This window comes from Aspergillus nomiae (assembly GCF_001204775.2).
Source record: "Aspergillus nomiae NRRL 13137 chromosome Unknown contig00229, whole genome shotgun sequence".
Lineage (NCBI taxonomy): Eukaryota > Fungi > Ascomycota > Eurotiomycetes > Eurotiales > Aspergillaceae > Aspergillus > Aspergillus nomiae.
In genome coordinates this window covers 1-19,519 of record NW_015378284.1, presented here as the reverse complement: position 1 = coordinate 19,519, position 19,519 = coordinate 1, and the positions used below count along the sequence as shown (strand labels likewise).

General features: G+C 46.5%; 7 protein-coding genes across 7 annotated transcripts; 3 read left to right on the top strand and 4 right to left on the bottom strand.

Annotated features, from left to right (window-relative positions):
* Positions 1-224: 224 nt before the first annotated feature.
* On the bottom strand, positions 225-965 carry ANOM_008855 (mitochondrial 37S ribosomal protein mS41; the record flags this gene model as incomplete). Its single annotated transcript, XM_015554111.1, has 1 exon — positions 225-965. One exon carries the CDS (start codon positions 963-965, stop codon positions 225-227), a length of 741 nt encoding a protein of 246 aa, XP_015404993.1.
* A 513-nt stretch (positions 966-1,478) lies between these two features.
* On the top strand, positions 1,479-2,690 carry kin28 (TFIIH complex serine/threonine-protein kinase subunit KIN28; the record flags this gene model as incomplete). The annotated part of the gene is made up of 1 exon (XM_015554110.1): positions 1,479-2,690. One exon carries the CDS (start codon positions 1,479-1,481, stop codon positions 2,688-2,690), a length of 1,212 nt encoding a protein of 403 aa, XP_015404992.1.
* A 2,260-nt stretch (positions 2,691-4,950) lies between these two features.
* On the top strand, positions 4,951-7,852 carry ANOM_008853 (putative kinesin family protein (KipA); the record flags this gene model as incomplete). Its single annotated transcript, XM_015554109.1, has 3 exons — positions 4,951-5,725; positions 5,782-7,102; positions 7,174-7,852. 3 exons carry the CDS (start codon positions 4,951-4,953, stop codon positions 7,850-7,852), a joined length of 2,775 nt encoding a protein of 924 aa, XP_015404997.1.
* Positions 7,853-8,531: 679 nt separating this feature from the next.
* Positions 8,532-9,092, bottom strand: ANOM_008852 (diacylglycerol acyltransferase type 2A; the record flags this gene model as incomplete). The annotated part of the gene is made up of 1 exon (XM_015554108.1): positions 8,532-9,092. The coding sequence occupies one exon, from the start codon at positions 9,090-9,092 to the stop codon at positions 8,532-8,534; it is 561 nt and encodes a 186-aa protein (XP_015404996.1).
* Positions 9,093-11,352: 2,260 nt separating this feature from the next.
* On the bottom strand, positions 11,353-12,447 carry pxr1 (telomerase inhibitor/ribosome biogenesis protein PXR1; the record flags this gene model as incomplete). Its single annotated transcript, XM_015554107.1, has 4 exons — positions 11,353-11,373; positions 11,423-11,976; positions 12,042-12,298; positions 12,361-12,447. Coding segments are annotated over 4 exons (861 nt in total), but the record flags the coding sequence as incomplete, so codon positions are not given.
* Positions 12,448-12,712: 265 nt separating this feature from the next.
* Positions 12,713-15,511, top strand: ANOM_008850 (SacI domain and endonuclease/exonuclease/phosphatase family protein; the record flags this gene model as incomplete). The annotated part of the gene is made up of 5 exons (XM_015554106.1): positions 12,713-13,040; positions 13,091-13,292; positions 13,352-14,993; positions 15,045-15,344; positions 15,398-15,511. 5 exons carry the CDS (start codon positions 12,713-12,715, stop codon positions 15,509-15,511), a joined length of 2,586 nt encoding a protein of 861 aa, XP_015405003.1.
* A 1,942-nt stretch (positions 15,512-17,453) lies between these two features.
* ANOM_008849 (uncharacterized protein) lies at positions 17,454-19,395 on the bottom strand (the record flags this gene model as incomplete). The annotated part of the gene is made up of 2 exons (XM_015554105.1): positions 17,454-17,918; positions 17,995-19,395. Coding segments are annotated over 2 exons (1,866 nt in total), but the record flags the coding sequence as incomplete, so codon positions are not given.
* Between the last annotated feature and the right edge of the window lie 124 nt (positions 19,396-19,519).

Below are 19,519 nucleotides of genomic sequence, written 5' to 3'. Positions count from 1 at the left end.
ATTTTTAATATAACGTTATGACCTAAACCTGACAATTGGAAGATGCCGCCTTACAACGCCCACGGATCAATGTGTCCAGTTCTACAGTGCCAGAGATTGTGGACTCCTGTAGTATAGTTCTTAGTGTAGTGATGTTTAGTATTGCGATTCAAACCCCCCAAAAGTACGGTAAACTATTATACAGTAAGACAATTACTCGCCGCAGTTCTCAAAAATCCATGAGTTTATGCTGTCCCCTTCCTCCTTTCCTCACTCCTCTTTCTAGCCCTAACCTCGGCACGTCTCCTTTCACCACCATCCACCTTGTGTCCCAACTTGTCCTCCCACATGCCATCCTGGACTTTTATTAGAGCTGCGCAATTATCTGTGCCTTTGATTGGTTGTAAGAATGGCCCGCTAAGCATGGAGCCACGATGGATCTTCATGTGCGCGAACTTTTTGAGTGGTTTCGATGGGTCGTGTGTATACTCGGAAGCATCAGGTGGTAGGTTGACAATCACTTTCCTCATACCTGGAGAGAGCGTCGCCGATGAGGTGGAGGTGCCTGAGGCTTGATTGTCCGTTGGTGTATCCCTTGGCGCCAATGGAACCTCAACTACGCGCAATTGGGCTGTACCATCAACAACATGTTCTAGGTCACCACCCGGCCCAAAGACTCCGTTTCTGAATTTCTCCCTTTTCCGGAGCAGGTAACGCCGTTGACGAGTCGGCTCAATGCCAATATCTCGGAGCTCAGTAGAGCTAAGAGTAAACAGCTTCTCCCATGAAGGAAGCTTGCTTGCATGTTTAGTCATGCCACGGCCAATCAACGTAAGAAATGTTTCGACGTCGGGGACGAATGGTGTTGGCGAAGGCACAGAAGGCGTAGAGGAGTGTTTATGGAAGCATCGCACACATTGTTTGCTAATGGCCAGAGGTCTGATGAGTCGTGGAGCTAGGAGAAACGAGCTACGCATCGCCATCATCGGTCGCGTTGATCTTTTCCACTGGCTGGTAGGGTCAAAATTACACAGGAAGAGATCGGGGTGTAGGCAATGGAAGCCAGATAGCCTTTGCTAAATCAAGAAAAGAACGAAAGTTGAGTTTCTCAGTTGAACTCATTGATTGGTAGTGATATTGTCCGCGGTTAGAGAAATTTTGGTCAGAGCCGCATTTTCAGGATCAACAAAACTCCGAGACTTGGTTATTTATGCATGCCTACATGGTTATAGTAAGCGCCACCACAGCACACTGGCATCAAGAAGCATATATTGCTGTGAATGAGTAGGGCAATAACGCAAAACAAACCAAAACAAAAGGCACTGTAATGCTAAATTTACGCAGCACAACAAAATTCGGCTGATACTAAAGCTATCAGAGAGCAACTCTCTATGGTCGGCACTTTATTCTATAACTTCTCAGTTTAGCGCTGTCTCCCGAGTTATAACCTACGGGCACAGTCAGAAATATAACTTGACTATCCCATCAATCTTCAAACCATGGCAATTTCACCTTTACCACCCCAGTCTCCATCAACCGCGACGGCAGCTTCCGACACCGCAGTTAAGTTGAGAGCTGCTCAGAGCTCAGCCAATTCCCAGGGCAATACATCTTCGCCTGCTATCACGCACAGTACAGACCGTGAACTAACTGAACAATTAAATGACGATGTGCGGCATAAATATATCAAAGGTGAGATATATCGCCCTTCTTCATTCATGCTAATGATTCCCCTCAAATGTCTTATGGCACTACTGAACAAGTCGACAGACAAGAAGCTAGGGGAAGGAACCTATGCTGTCGTATACCTTGGTCATATCCGCGTCGATCCTTCGTCCTTCGTGGCAATCAAGAAGATCAAAGTTAATGCCGAATACAAAGATGGGCTTTCCATGGATGCAATCCGGGAAGTAAAATATTTACAAGAACTGTCGCATTCAAATATCATAGCGCTCCATGATGTCTTCTCCTCCAAGGACCAAAATCTCAACCTGGTTCTAGAGTATTTGCCACGTGGTGACCTTGAGATGCTCATTAAAGACGGAAATATTCACTACGGCGCAGCTGATGTTAAGGCGTGGATGGGAATGCTTGCTAGAGGTGTCTGGTTCTGCCACGAAAATTTTATTCTCCATCGAGATATTAAACCTAACAATCTCCTCATTGCTGCCGATGGGGAGGTGAAGCTAGCAGATTTCGGCTTAGCTAGATCATTCGCTGACCCTTACTTGAATATGACACACCAAGTTATTACACGCTGGTATCGGCCGCCTGAATTGCTTTATGGAGCACGACAATACTCGGGCGCTGTAGACGTCTGGTCCATGGGAATGGTTTTTGCGGAGCTCCTCTTGCGAGTACCGTTCGTCGCGGGGAGTTCTGATCTCGACCAGATATCCAAAATTTGCGAAGCATTTGGCACGCCCACTGAAGACAACTGGCCAGGAGTCACTAGGCTGCCCAATTATATACCCGCAGATAAAAACCACATTGTTTCTATACAGGGTCGTGAATTCTTCTTCAGACAGTTCCCAACTGCCGGTCCTGTCGGCGCAGATTTGCTCATGTCAATGTGTACATTGGATCCAAGAAAACGGAGTACGGCACGTCAAGTTTTGCAACACAACTGGTGGTTCACTGAGCCCAGACCGACAAATAAGGAAGATCTCCCCAAAAAACGGGCGGAATCCAGAAAATGGGCAACGATTTGACGAGAAGAGGTGGAGACATCGACGATAATACATTCAAGAATGCTGCCCGACAATTAGATTTTAACGCGAAGCAATAGCGGATCTACTTCATCTGACTGAAGCTGCCATCGGATTCAGCACGATATAAACGAGTTTTGCTCATTCTCTTGAAATTACACCAGGTGATATGCCATCGTTTTATCATCTACGTAGTAGTTAGTCGCCGGGCACATAGACGGGACCATCGACCACAATCTCAAATAAGCCTAGTCTAGAGTCATCTAGACAGTACACCCTAAGCCTGGGTTCGTATTTCCCATAAAACTCGTTTTTTGTTCCTTATCGGCACTATCTATTAGACTCATGAATGCTCCGCCAAAAGTTCTCTTCAATCTGTCGAGGATTGGCCTCAAAACTAGTAGGTAAGGTACCACTGGTCTATTGTACTCCAGACCCGGCTGCCAGGTGTGTCAATCCCGTGTGTGGATGAATAAGGGTCTCCGTAACCTGTATAATGTATCACTCGACTTGGGAAAGTGGAAGCACCACTAAACTAGCTTAGGCACTTGGGTGAGTGACTCCCCTTCGCACCAGCATATTACGCGTTTATTGGTCCCCTTTTTCCCGTTTCCTTGCACTAAGTGTCTTAGCCCATGGTTTCTTGTGCCCCAGAGCCCCAGCAGGCGCATCATCATAATCTTAAATTTCATTAATTTGTTACACCAGAGCTAGTATGTATTCGTGTATGTACGGTAAATTTTCTCAGTAGGAAGTCGCCTGGTTACTTGAGAGTTTACTTACTCCGTGAGTAATGGATGTGGTTCTGTCTGGACAACTTCCGGTTCGCGACTAAAGAAAGCCAGTCTTGAAAGACAAGCACTCCTTCATATTGCCCATGGCCCATCCATATTAAAATTGACCTCGAACATTATGCAAGGCGACTACTCCGGAGGAGATTCAAGACAGGGCTGAAGGAAGAGGAACCAATTCTAGTATTTTGTAATGTTACGTGGAACACCAGGCACAAACAACATTGGACAATGATAGCCTCGCCGGCTAGTAGTACTACTAGTGCGTTAGGCACTTGACTGCAGTACCTACCAAAGAACCGCAACAAAGTAATTACTTGGTAGGTGTACTCTGTACTTACTCCGGAGTATAGCCACCACAGGTATTACAGCTATTCGAACTAACAGTAAGATCAAGAGATAAACAAGTCCCAACTACCTCTTGAGGGTTGTCACCTTTCAAACGACTATCATTTCACTATAATTAAGTTGATCATATAATACTAAGACGAACTTACTTCAATTTTGCATATTTGGCCCAAGGCTATTCTTTCCTGAATCCCCCTCCAGCTACTAAGGGGAGCCGAAGAAAAACTGGAAGAAAGAGGACCACGTTCAATCCCCCTTCAACAGGGGCCGCTTATCTGCCGTCCCGCTCCCTTAAAGACGCGATTAAACAACCAACAAGAACGATAACAACTCTCGCTGAATTCTTTCCCTGAACCAACTCCTCGCGGGCAAGTCCGCAAACACAGGGACCGGTTGGTGCTGTTACGGCGCACCTATCGGGCCTGTCAATCTGGTCAGACTTGGCCAAGCAGAATCTTAAATCCGTTCGTTTTGCCTCCAAGCTGATCTTGAATCACTGTTAACATACGTCGCATATAAGAGCACCGCCAACAGTGGCAGAGAGCGGAACGGCGGCGGCGACAACAGTTTCGATAATTTGAATTTCTAGACCGTGATCCTTGTAAGGGTTTGGAGTGCGGAGATTTCGGCCAAATCCAAAAACACCAACGGGGCCTTTACGAGAATCGACCCTAACATTTACTGTGAGTTTTCGCCCTCAAAAGCCTTTAGCTATAGTTTATTCCACTATTTCCCATATCTATTTCTCGTGTACTTTTCTGCTGCGGTACTGTATATAGCGGGACGAAGAACCACCCGTGCGCGGGGAGGACCGCCAAGATTGGCAATGTTCCTTGGAGGTACATCCATCATCATACTTGGCTGATGTCTAGGTTGAGGTCTCGACTTCATATTCCCACAATATAGCTTATGCACCACTACTATCAGATGCTAATCCTAACGTTCCAATTATCAGAGGCCTGCTCTGCAAAATCAAGAGATTCAGCAGCGAAACGCATTACCCTCAAGCCTCCGCGTATGGCCGCCGCGTAAGTTGTTCTCCAACATAAACCGTCATAATCGGACAGCCCCAGCTAGGCTTGCCTGACTAGTGATTGGAGTACTTGTGCGAAATCTACGCCTCCATGTCTACGTTACCCCAACCGTCGCGGCCTGCCGCGAATCCTCCGACGGGGTCCTTACCCCCTCTCTCAGCACCGAAATCAAGAAAGAGTTTACCAGTCTCATCCGACCATGCGAGGGCGCCTTCTCCGTCTCAGATTTCTTCCAAAATACGTGCCTCTCCTAGCCCAAGGCCATCACTTAGTAAGACTGCACTGTCCAACTCGGCTTCCAACCTGAGCTCCTCCAGGTCAATATCCGCTGGTCGAACGCCAAGCAGTCCCGATAAATCGCTACGCAGGACTATTAGTATTGCGGCATTTCCCCAACCACCGAAGACAGGAAGCCGTCCTTCCACCGCATCATCAATATCAGGTGTTCAGAGCCTTCGCTCCTCTGGCAGTGTGAAGGTCAAACGGAACTCCAGGTTAAGCGTGGGGACCAGCAGCAGCTATCGAAGTTCACAGACCCCGTCCTTGCTAAATAGTGGGGATAATAAATCAATCATCGGTGCAGAGGCCCGAGATCCAGAGGCTTCACCATCGCAAAGCCGGAGCTCTTCCGCTCAAGGGTCATACTCGACAAGCGCGACCACTTTTGAGGACGCGGATGATGTAACGGGTGCCTCCAGGCCTCATTCGAAGCCTAAGGAGGCCAAAGGTAACGTTATAGTTAGCGTCCGAGTGCGCCCTGATGTACACGGCACCGAGATATCAAAAACCAACAGCGAATGGGCAGTGGATGCACGTCGTAGCCTTATCACGTTTAGCGGAAAGGAAGGAGGCGATTATTATTATGGTAACAATAGCCCCACAATCAACCCTTCTGCAGAAAAGCTTACTCTTGTATATCAGATAACGTCTTCTCTCCCAATGAACATAATGCCAAAGTCTATGACTCCGCGGCAAAACGCCTCGTGAGAAGGGTAATGGAAGGTTATCATGGTACCGTCTTTGCATACGGCATGACTGGCACCGGTAAAACATTCTCAATGCAGGGAACTGCTACCTCTCCAGGGGTGATCCCATTGGCAATAACCGACATATTTTCTTTCATCAGGGAGACTCCGCATCGAGAATTCCTGCTTCGTGTTAGCTATCTTGAGATCTACAACGAGAAGATCCATGACCTACTCTCAGCCTCTGCTTCTGGCAGTGGTTTGCCCCTCCAGCAGGAAGAGATAAAGCTGCGCGAAGATAGCAAACGAGGCGTGTATGCGACTCCACTGAAGGAAGAGATCGTACAGAGCCCGACGCAACTTCTTCGTGTAATTGCGAGGGGTGACCATGCAAGAAGAACTGGCAGCACGCAGTTCAATGCTCGCAGCTCCCGAAGTCATGCAGTGGTCCAAATCGTTGTTGAGAGTAGGGAACGAGTGCCCACGGGCGCCACTCAGGACAGGCGATCGGGCATAGCCCCGGGAGGGGTCAGAGTATCCACGCTTAGCTTGATAGACTTAGCTGGATCAGAACGTGCAGCTGATGACAAAGAACGGCGCACAGAAGGTGCTCACATAAATAAAAGCTTACTTACCCTTGGTACTATCATTTCCAGGCTTTCGGAAACTAAGGACAAAGCTGGTAACCCGACTGATCGCGAGGGCAGGCACCTGCCGTATCGTGACAGCAAGCTCACGAGGCTGTTACAATCAGCTTTGTTAGGGAATTCACTAGTCAGCATTCTTTGCACTGTTCATCTTGGCATAACGGGCAATTCGAACTCTGGTGAAACACTCAATACTTTGAAATTTGCTGCGCGAGCCAAAAACAATATTGTCAGCCACGCCAAACGGGCGGAAGAAGCGTTCGGTAGTGGTAGCAGTGATGCAGGGAGTCGTGTGCTTCTAGAACGCTACCGAGTGGAGATTCAGGCCCTTCGAAGCCAGCTCGAAAGCCAAACAAAAGCACAAGCCGAAAAAGAGTTGAAATTGGAAGAGCAGCAACTAGAAAAGGAGGCACAGGCTCGCCACGAAGAGCAAATGTTGGAAATGCAATTAGCTCGAACCGCTCTTAAAGAGCGCATAGAACATCTCAATCGGCTCATTCTTTGCTCCAAATCCACTGGTGTGAACAGCCAGGGAGCGATGTCTACTCTTGGTCGACTATCAAGAATGTCTACTGCCGAATCGGTGGCTCGATCTCTACGCTCTTCAGTCAGTCAGACAACATTGGGTGCGTATGGGACATCGTCTGTCCGGCCTGCATCATTCTCTCTGTCAACAGCAACGAAGCTTTACGTTTTTCGAGTGGTTCATTTGGCAATGATGAGGATGAAGATATCGTTGGGGAATTTGCGGACGGAAAAGCAAGCGCTCAAAGGCAAATTGTAGCCCTTCAGGCCGATTTGAGTGATAAAAATCGGTATATCTCGACTCTAGAGAGACGCCTACTGCAGGCTCGCCGGTCCAGCCATTCACGAATGTCAATAGGCGTTAAAGCTGGGAGCGCAACCTCTGAAACTCCAGATATGGTGGCCTTGCTACGTGAGAAAGATATGGAAATCAACGAACTTCGGCAACAATTAGACGATAAGGATCGAATGCTTGCTGCGCTCCGTTCTGCTGCTCGGCATCGGGACCTTGCGCATATCGCTACCGATACAGACCTCAAGGAAAAGGGTGAGTATCGAAGTGCCGATCCTGATGTGAGCGACTCGCTAGCTAGTGACCATGTGGCTAGTATCCTTCCGCCTCACAAGGAGGACGAACTAAATGGGACGAAAAATATGGATGATGAAATGTCACGAATTCTCAATGAGATGATTCAAGATCGGGTTGACAGTGGCCACTTGATCAAGGGTTCCCACGGGAGTGTTCGTATCGCTACCGAGAGTCGACGGCTTTCGGACACCATGACGCCTGTTCAGAGCTTAACTCCAAGCAGCACGATTCATGACAATGTCGATCGTGATTTCCAACCGGGGTAACAGACCTCGCTTTGCTTGTCTTGCATCCTTAATGCTCCTGGCATGCTATGATAGATATTTACCCATAACGGGAGTTATCTTTCGCTAATATCTCCCCCGCCCGCTTCCTATTTCCTCTGTTTCCTCTGTTATCTTTTTTTTAATTCTCTTTTTTTTAATATCCTCGCACTTTCTAATGTTTCTATCCCACATTATGCCCCCTTTGGTTTTCTCAGATACCCAGGCTGCTATTTCCGTTGTTTGGTGTTTGCCCTTACGATATATCAGTTATTGCAGGTTGGAAGGAAATAGTCAATATGTACACTTGCTTCAGCATCATTAATTGAGAGGCTCAGAACGCAATAAGAGCACTTTAAATACAATCGTGTGGTGTCATTGCCCAGCCATCTTCGTACTTCACGCACAACCTATGAATGGCTGCTGTTGATAATGCCGGACTAGTCGAGGCAAATATATACATTGCTTCATATTTCTAAGATACGCAGCTTGAGAAAATCTTGCATGAACACAGATACATTTTCGACCTATGATAATGAGTCAAGTTTCTCTTGACTATGTCACTTTCACAGAACAAACATCCACTCCCTCATTTCTTTCTTCTGCGGTGTTATGGGTTAAAATGCATAATTATAACGCGTGTGAAAGAAAGATTGAGTGATGCTGCACTAGAGGAGTCATATCAGGCAACGATCTCGAGTTCAGAAATCCTATCCTTCGCATAAACATCTTTCCATTGCTCCCATAATCTTGCTAGTTCCTGCACATACTTAGCATGCAGATAATCGATATAATCGTCATCGATCTTATCTCTATTTTGCTGCTGAATGACTTGAATGGGACAGCCGACAACAATGTTCAATGGGCGACGGTAGGGCATTAAACCCACATCATAATTAAAGACCCCACGAGCATGAAACAAGGGTATTGTGAAACCCATAGTATGCTTTATGAGCATTTGAAATTTGTGTATCAGGGGGTGTTGGTCCGAACGCACTTGTTCATACAGATCATTCTCGCCGAATGCTAGCACTGGGACAAGGTCTGCACCAGTACGAATTGCAAGCTTTATAAAGCCCTTTCGTCTCCTAAGTACAAGACGAAGCGTGTGTGGTAAGGCATCGAGGGATTCGCGGGCGCCACCAATAACAATAGTGATAGCACGCCCCATGCCTTCGCCGTCGGTGCCACCTTTAGTAAGAAGATTCTCACATGACTCACGCGAGACACTAGCAACGCCCATCGCAAGAGCATACTCCCGATAGAAAGGAATCCGAAAATTAGAGTCGAGGGTAAGCAATGTATTTGTGATTCCTGGGAAGAGCTTCGAGAAACCCAGCGCCTCAGTCGCGAAGGCCGCAAAAGCGCCATGTGAGATGATTCCATGGGGGTGGTACCCAAATATATATTTCCGTGTTGGCAAAAGACGTTCAGATCGATGTAAACGGGCCGGGAAGTAAGACGCATAAACTGACCAGATGCGTAAAGATCGCAAGTAATTGCTCCTGCCACTTAGGGTCCCAGACGTAGCAGCCGTTGAGAAGAGCGATATATAAATTAGATAAGGCAAGAGAATAGGCCATGATAATGGTATAGCACATGCGAAAAAGAAGCTGGTAAGAAAAATGGCGATAGTCAAAGTATGACACAATACCACAAATGTTTGAAGGCGACGTTCCAGACCAATATTTAGCGGTGCCCAGCGAATGCTAAATCTAGAGTCAGTCCACAGGCTATACATTCGACTCCCTTCATCAAGGCCCAGGCCTCAAGGGAAAAACTCACCCCATCTTTTTAATTTTCCCAGGTTCACCAGAAGTATTGGTGGAACTCTTTGCAGCTGCGGATAGTATGTGATTATGCGAAGGCATCATCTCTGGTTCACTTTGTAATTTATGGGCTCCATTTCCTACAGAAGCCCTAGGTATTTCGCCCCGAGAATCAGAGCTAGAATTGCTGTCCTGACATTGGATGTTTCCGTTTGAAATCTCGTGCCGTCTAGTGCCACTATTCTCTAGTGTTATCGGGGCCGATCGAGGCTGATGGGTTATGTCTGGAGTCACGGCCATATCTGATTCGATACCAAGTGTAACACTCGTGTGGCTTGGTGGTCGAGAGCCTGCAATATCAGGAAAGCCAGCGTCACTTCAGGATGTAAGCGATTTAGCTCGGGGAGATATGCATTGAGCTAAAATATAGGAGGCTGGTTAGGTATTATATAGGTATGTATGAAACACAAGCGTCTATAAATGTTGTTTCTCAGGATGATTATATATGGCGAAATTATGGGAAGTATCGAAGCAACTATTTCAGATCAGATTGTGGGTGATAGTTGCACCTAAGAGAGGAAGGAGCGTTCGGCACTTTCAATTTTCACGTGAAGAATTAAAGCCTTTTACAGACGTCATTACAGCTACGTAGGTAACTTCTTTAGGGTCGGCTGACGACGATCACCAAGTATAAAGTCCTTACTCGGGCTGCGATAGAAATATTCTCCGGTTAGCATCATATATAAGATAGTTGCTCAAAACATGTACCTTTTAATATTATAGAAGTTACTATTTTCACTATACATTGGGTTAAATAATGTAAATTATATAGATTGTCGTGAGGTGACTACTCAAGACTTCCTTTTGTAGATAATTCTCTCCAGCATCATTAAAGGCTATCCAAAAATCCTACTCAAAACAGTCCAGAAGAAAGCCGTGGGCTGCTCCAAGCACTTCCCAAATCCATACAGAGGTTACCCATTTACAAGTACCTAACCCCTGAGTATTTATATTAAACCAAAAGACCGTGCCTGGGATATACTAAAATTACTACGTAAGAGCCTTCCAATAGGCACAAATAGAACATACTGCGTGGAAGTTTCATAATCAGTGATTGTACTGATTATATATACTCAAGGGAGATATAAATACTATATAATTGGTTACCTTTGAAACAAATAACCAGAAAGTCGATACATTTTTCCCACAGAATATCATAGGGACTACTTTATTATATGCATCTATTGATAAATTCAACTGACATATAAATAACTACATACTTTCTCGTGGATATAATACCATGCCATTTGAAAACCAAAGCTGCTCATCATCTTCCCAATAATTGTAGAGACACCCTGGCCAGAGATGGCCTTATTATGCTAGCTGATCTTCCTGACAATACCCCATAGTCGTATCATATGCTGAGCAGATTATTGGGTTGACCAACCATGCACAGTATCTCATAATAGTTTATCTCAGCCAAGATAGAGATCTATATATGCATAACAACCCAGAAAACGTTGTGTCCTTAAACGCGATTGCAGATGTATAATTCTCTCAAAAGAACAAAAGGGTATATAAATACGGTGCATCGTGATGTTCAGCCTCCTCTAATGGCACGGGAATCGGGATATTCTCCTGTGTAGAATGACCACAAGGCGGAGCGGTAATGTGTCACATGGTCCTTAAATTGACAAAATCATGTAGCCAGGGGACATATAATGCAAAAGTAATTCACGATTTAACCATGAATATCTGTCGCAGTTAGCTTCAAGTCCATAGTGGTAGACATGTTTAGAATTACCTCATTGAGAGATCTGTCATCCATGAGGGCTTTCTTCTTTTGTGCAATGTGTCGACCTCTGAGAATATGTCTCCCCATCGGACGGCGTTCTTTTGATGAAACACTGGCAATTGGGGGTGATGCATCTCGAGATTCAGTAACAGTAGCTTTTAGGCTAGTTTCCAAAATCACATTTTCCAGGATTTCTGAGCATGTAGCGCTAGGCTCATCCATGTGCTTCCTTTTCTTAGTCTTCCTGTCTTTTTTATCCTTCTTTCTCTGTTCGTCTTTCCTATACCGCTTGCTCTTAGACCTAGAGGTCTCCTCCATAATAGATACAGATGAGACTTGTTCCTCTCTAGGCACCTGGAATGTACTATCTTCAATGGAAGTGTTCGCATCTTTCTCACTTTTTTGCAACTCGAGGCCACCTTGGTTTTGGTGTGAACCATGCTGAGCTCCTGGGGTTTCCTTCGGAGGGGAGAGGGAAACAAGCTTCTCTTGCGCCAACAAACCGCCGCTAATGAACCTGACCGTATGCCATTTTGTTGCAGCATACCGTGCTATCTTCGCATCTTCGCGCTTTTTTGTTCTGCTTCCAAATCTGCATCGGATTTTCCATTCAGGCGACCTAGTAAACCTTTGAAGGCATCAAGGCCAGTAGGTTCATTGAGGGGGTCACGCTTGGAGCGTGCCCCAAGGCCAAGTGTATCATCCTTCACAACAACCCTGATATGAGATGCGCTCGCGGCAGTGAACATATCAGCATGAGCAGCATTGCGTGCACCTAGAAAACTGCCAGGAGTCCATCCCTGAGAGCTCATAATTTTGTGGCCATAACCACTAGTTGATCGGGACCAATTTGTATTGTTTGGATCATGGGAGATTTTCGTCCTCCTTAAAATGCCTTGCCGTCAGTATTCACATTATTAAAATATTCGTGCACCAAAATCACATACTTGCGGGGTGCTGCTAAACCCATTTGCAACGTTAAATATTACGGTTGATATAAGTCTCCCTAATCCCAAAATCCTAGAAACAAGCAAGAAAAAAGTGTAGAACAAATGGGTGGAGCAACGAAATGATAGCAGACTGACAAATTGATAATGTAGAGAAAAAAGAAAAAGAAAGGCCTGATAACAGACATAGACCGCCTGCTTTTTTAGGGGGTTCCACTTCTAATCAGTGGAGCAACTTGCCCCCTTCCAATATTGTATCAATATTCTCGGCAGTATGATTTACTCCGTACGGCTTCTCAAGACCTGAGTCTGTATGAAAATGATCGTTAGACACATCTGATAGCCTAGGAATATGCCAAATTTACGGGTCTTTTCTCGGGACAGTCCTCAACGCACTCTTGCTATAACAACAACAGACTTCGCCTTAATATTCAAACATGGCTCAACAGCTCCAGCAATTAATAAAACAACCAATAATGACCCGCCACGGTGTCTCGTTGAATTTGCAACTTTACAGTCTGTTGACCTGAGAGGTTATCGAGCTTTATGTGACGGGTTTGGAACTCTCGGGTTGATTACTTTGGGCAAGGAGGTCTTCCTCTGCATTGTTACTGCTTGCTCAGACGCCGCAACAGTAAGACCAGGAGAGACAGTCTCAAAAATTGACAACGTGGACTTCTGTACTGTCTCATTATCATCTTCCCCGATCAATAATAGCTAATAACCTCAGTTTGCCTTAGTCATTCGGATTATGAAAATGGATTCGAATACGAATCTGAATCCTTTGCGACTGAGGAGTTCAGTCGTGGACCCAGCTTTGAGAATAAGGAGACGGTTACTGATCATCCGTTCTTGGCCCTGAAGAAGCTTCTCAGTGACGGCAGCTTCTATTATAGTCTTGACTTTAATCTCACTGATCGACTGCAGGACCGGTTAGTCGATATAGGATGTCTATGCTCAAATAATCAAATGTTAGCTGATATGACACTAGCTCGGAAAAGTCGACAGCTTTCGATATTGAATCTCTGGACGAGGATATGCTGTGGAACTCGTACATGATTCATCCACTTCTTCTTTTCAGGAGCCACCTGTCGCCTGCTGAAAAGCTACGTCTCGACTCTTCTCAGATCCTGACATGTGTTATACGCGGGTTTTCCGGTACACTGACGATTCCTGCTTCAATCTCCATCCTGCCCCAGCTACGAACAAGCTATTCTTCCACGTTGACCATCATTTCGCGACAGTCCTCTCGACGAGCAGGTACAAGGTTTAATTCCCGAGGCATTGATGATGATGGCCATGTTGCCAATTTTGTTGAGACAGAAACAATTCTTTGGATCCCACCCAATATAACATTTTCCTATGTTCAAGTACGTGGCTCCGTACCTATTTTCTGGGAGCAAGCTACTGGATTCCTGCCTGGGCAACAGAAAATTGAAATAACTCGATCTAGCGAGGCGACTCGGCATGCGTTTAACAAGCATTTTGAAAACCTTGAATTAGAATATGGTGCAATCCACGTGGTTAACCTTCTCAGTAAGCTTAAGTCCGGGGAGTCTGAGCTGTCGACGGAGTTTTCCAACCAGCTCAAGAAGAGTTCTCTTAGCCAAAAAGCGATTCCCAACATACTATCCAATCATGCACTATTGCGAGCAACTGAATTCGATTTCCACGCTGAGACTCGAGGTCCCTTGGGGTACGGAGCTAGCAGCCAAATAAAACCCGAGTTATCAGATTCTTTGGATGGTTTTGCATATTTTCTGTCTGAAGGGATTGGTTCAGCAACTTCGGACGAGAATCAAAATGAACCGGAAAGTTCCTTTGTCATTCTTCAACAGGAAGGCGTGTTCCGGACAAATTGTTTAGATTGTCTCGACAGGACTAATCTTGTGCAAACCATCATTAGTTCCATGGCTCTGGAATCCTTTATGTTGCAGCGAAAGGGGAGATTAAACCCAGAAGTCCAGCTGAAGCACTCAACCCTTTGGGCTGACAATGGAGATGCTCTATCAAAAATCTACGCAGGTACAGGTGCTTTGAAAAGTTCGTTCACACGACATGGCAAAATGTCCATTGCTGGCGCGCTGGCAGATGCACGGAAGACCGCAACACGGCTTTATGTCAACAATTTTTCCGATAAAGCTCGTCAGAAAACAATAGACCTTTTATTGGGAAGATTGACAGATCAATCGCCGGTGCATCTCTATGACCCGATCAACGATCTGGTCTCTGATGAGTTAAATCGGCGAGCATTGGAATATTCCTCTACCAAGTCTATCAAAATCTGGACAGGGTCGTTTAACGTCAATGGGAGACATCGTGGGCCAGATGTCGACCTAGCTCAATGGTTGTGGGCAGGAATCGACGGGCAAACTGAGGAGCCGACCATATTTGCTGTTGGCTTCCAAGAAATCGTTTCACTAAGTCCACAACAGATAATGTCGACGGACCCTACAACTCGTAAGGTATGGGAAGTTGCTGTTGGGAACTGTTTGAACAACCGTGCGAGTTCGAGAGGAACTGCGAAGTATGTCCTTTTGCGGAGTGGCCAGCTTGTTGGCGCCGCACTTATGGTATATGTTAGAGAAGATGCACTGAGAGATATCAAGAATGTTGAAGGGAGTGTTAAGAAGGTAGGCCATCACGCGATTCCTTTAAACACATGTCTGATAATGATCATGTAGACGGGCCTCTCCGGAATGGCTGGTAATAAAGGTGGCTGTGCAATACGCTTTGAGTACTGCAACACGCGGATATGTTTCGTCACGGCTCATCTTGCCGCTGGTTTTGCAAACTACGACGAGAGAAACAGAGACTATGAGACTATATATCACGGACTCCGGTTCCAGAAAAACAGGGCAATTGAAAATCATGATGCCATTGTGTGGCTTGGAGATTTTAATTATCGAATCGGTCTCGACAACCAATTTGTTAGAGAACTTGTGACACAGAAAGACTACCAAAAGCTTTACAGCAACGATCAGGTATTTCAATTGCATAAATCTGGGATTTGCCTTTATTTAACGTCATGTTTCAGTTAAACCTACAAATGTTGGCAGGCAGAGCCTTCCCGTTTTATACTGAAGGTCTCATTACATTTCCGCCAACGTACAAATATGACATTGACAGCGATATTTATGATACATCGTAAGATTCGGCTAATCTTACAAAATGGGTATTCGAACTGATTAGTTGCAGAGAGAAAGCACGTATACCTGCTTGGTGCGATAGGATATTGTGGCGAGGGCCATGCCTTCGTCAGATGGAATATAACACCGCAAACTTACGATTCTCAGACCATCGACCCGTTTGGGCCGCTTTCTCATGTGTCATCAACGTTGTTGATGAAGCTGTGAAGGATAGACTCAGGCGAATACTTTATACTGAGAGACGCAACGACCCCTATAATGTGATGACAAAGGCAATAGAACAGGCGAGCCTACAAAGTGAAGAACATATTCTACCCACGCCTATTGCTCCTGGTCTACCACCAGCTAGTTCGGATCATCATAGGTGGTGGTTAGAAAGTGGTATGTACCTCTGATCGTCCGTGACGTGCTTACACATCGCATCTGCCCTTATTCATTTATTCTAATCAATATACTTAAAAGGGGCACTTGTAAAATCAGCTTTGAGACCGTCTAGTGATGGATACAATTTCAACATCCACCACGGCTCTAACCCTTTCTCTTCCAGCAGTGATATGAGTTGGGTCAACACTCATGGTTCCGCTAAAAGACAGCCCATAATTAAGAATCAGGATACTGTATCTCAAGGCTCGCAATTTCCCCCAAGGCCTAAAGTTCAGATTCTGCCAGTTGAGTTGAGTACGGAAAGTCCAAGTTCCTTGGACAACACAATTAATAGGTATACCGGACATCTGGGTAGTGAGAAGGCTGCACCACCGATACCCCGAAAACCGGTTTCTCTTAGTTCAAAGCAACGTCTAACGGGGTCTTGGCCAGTTACTAGCACCCCACAGACAGTTGCTGCCACGGAACATATTTTCAAAGGATATAATCGATTAGGACAGAATATTGGAGACAGAGTTAACACAGTCGATACACCGTCCGCCTCAACTGAGAGGTTGAAAAATACCGGCGTGTCAACTGGGTTTTGGCTCGACAGACAGGAGAAACATGGACAAGGCAAAAGCTTACATACAGACCCCTCAGTCGGGTCACCTCCGAGGTCCACAAGTGATGTTAATGATCTTCTTGATGGAACTGCAGACGAAATTATTGAATGGAAGCCCCTTATTCCCCAATGAAGCTGTTGTGACGGACGTTTGAGCTAATTCACTTCGGAGAGACCATGGAGCCAGTACAAAGCGCAAATCCACATAATGTTAGAATACAGGTTCTATGTTTTTGACTTTGCAAGATATCCGCTGCATGGGGAAAAAAATAGTTGTGTCATATGGAACCGGTTGTTGGGCTTAAAAACCTGCATTAAAGCCAAAACACATAATACACAAATATGCATATGGAAGGAGTAAAATATGCTATTGAACGCTCTATGGGTATATTAGCACGCCGCAACACCCACAATGTTTAACACATGATAGAACCATGCCAAGACTTTTTTAGGGACCACAGATACCTTCCGTGCTCCTTGTTTCACCGCTATCAAGGGAAGGGAAGGGTAACGAGAAAGGAAATGAATTTGGAAATGAACTTGGAAATGAACTTGGGCGGACAATCCCACCCCGAGGCATGAGAAACCAATCTCGGCTATGCGAGAGGAAAAGCCATGCCCCCCCAGAGAAGCTGGATAGATCAAGTGCAAACTTCTAGCATTTGCCCCAGGCTGCCTTGAAAAGTCGAAGATATCGCAGAGCATACAAAGCCCACCGGCATGTTTGGCGTTCACTTCCTATCACGATCTAAGCTTTAGGCCCAGCTTGAAAGGGAGTAACAATGCACGCTATACCTATCACGCAGTCTAGAGGCAGCAGCTAAAAGTTGAGATTCTATCACAACACACGGGAAGCGAACCCGTGTTGCAGGACTACTCTAGGCTTTTTTCCCACTTTTAAAGCCTTGTTCAACCTACGGTTGCCACCCGCCATCCACATGGCAAACGCGCCTGGGTCAGGAGCTCTTGGTCGCGGCTTTTTCACTCCTGGGAAGAAGACAAGTCAGTTTTCGGCATAGATCGAGACGAAGGGCGAGTGGAGTTCCACTGAGGGGTCGAGTTTTGAGAAACTCCATGGCGAAACAGCAGGCATAAGACGCACCTGTTGAGTCAGATTTTTTCTTGGGCTCCTCGGCAGGAACAGCGACAACCACGTCTTCGGGTGCTGGCAGAGCTTCAGAGGCAGTGGCAGCTTCTGGGACAGGAGGATCCGGCGGCGGAGCTGGCTCGGGAGTCTTTGGCTTCTCCGGTATAGGCCACATATGCATAGTTACTGTCCAATCAGGTTCTATTACGGTTTCCCAAACCTGTGGAAGAATGATATCCCCGTTGGGCCCTATCAAATCATAGTGTCCCTCGGCGACATGAGGCCCAATTACCTCTATGTGGAGAAAAGCCTGGCGAATGAGCTCTTCCATACCCTTGGTTTAACAGGATTAGATATAGAATCTAATGGGTGAATAAAAAGCAAGGATAATAAAAGAAAAGAATACATACCTGCCAAGTACAACACAGGTCAAAGGGAAAGCTGAACTTCCTCCCCACCGCATCTTTAAACTTTATGGGTTTTTTCTTTTCGGGGGGTGGCTTATCGGATGCAGCAGCCCTCGCTGCAGCAATAGCTTCTGCTGCTGCTGCATTGGCTGCTTCAGTGGCCGCAGCTGCAGCCTCTGCGGCTGCGGCGGCGGCCGCTTCTTCCGCCTCTTTCTTTGCTTTCGCTGCTTCTTCGGCAGCTTTTTGCTCTGCCTCCGCTCTAGCACGAGTAGCAGCTTCCTCTACAATCCTCATCTCATGAGCAGCGCGCTCTTCTCTGGCGGCTTGTTCAGCGGCTTCTTGCTCCAGTGCCGCTTGCCGTGCAGCTTCTCGTTGTTCCCTCGCTTCGCGTTCTGTCCTTTCCTCCAAGATCAGCTTCTCCAGCCTTGCAATTGCTTCGTCCTTTGATGTATCCGTGGGTGGCGGAGGTGGGGAGCCAGTTGATTCAACCTGACTTGGAGATGGTACGCGGGGGTACGGATTGAAATATGATGGATGAATCATGCCAGGAACCATACCATATGGCTCCCTAAAGGGATAATAACCCCCTGGCCCATAGGGGACCAAATCATTGGGGCCCAGTGGGGCGCCACCATATGGTGATGGTCCATGAGATGAGAGAGAACGTGCCAATGGATGTTGAGATGGATTATGGCTATCACCTCGAGCATGGGAAGGCGGCGTATGGTGTTGGTGGTGCCCCAGATGATGGTCATGAGCAAAAAAGGGTGGCATAGAGGAGCCATGGGGTTGCTGCAATTGATTATATGCATAACTTGCATGGCCGTAGGGGTTCGGTTGAGTGGGATGTCCGTGGGGACCCAGCCTTATAAGCTGGTCTGAAGGAGACTGGTGACCGTTTTGGTGTGTATAAGCTGCATGTGGTACACCACCATTGGGGTAAACGTATGAGGGTACTGGAGAAGGGCTGCGAGCATACCCTGGGCCTTGAGCCATGGGCGGCCAGATTCTCTTCTCATGAGATACTCGACCATACGGGCTGTCATACTCGTCCCCTGAGTCCATGCTTTCTGGAGACTCGGGGGAAGGCTGACGACGAGGGCGACGAGTGAAACGCTCCCGTTCCTGTGCAACATGACGTCTACCTGGGTGACGACGAGTCGAGGATGACCCATGAACCGGGTGACGGCTACGAGCACGATGCGACGTCCTAGGTCGAGACGCGGAGTCAGATGGTTTCAACTCGTCTGGATATGGCAGGTGTGCCCATTCATCATAAGGATCCTGATAATCATGGCTTCCCGAGTCGGACGGCGGGGATACTTGGACGCCAGAGGAGTCTTCTTCGTCAGAAAGTGAGGAATGATCGGAGCCGTGAGGGCTGGGACCAATGGTGATGTTGAACCTAACAACAATTAGGACTAGGGTACTATTGGGGGTGTGGGTGTGAGACGCACGCCATGGTATCAGTAGCGCTAGGAAATCTTCAGGTGCTGATGTTGTTGCTCCTTGTGGAGCAATGAAAAAA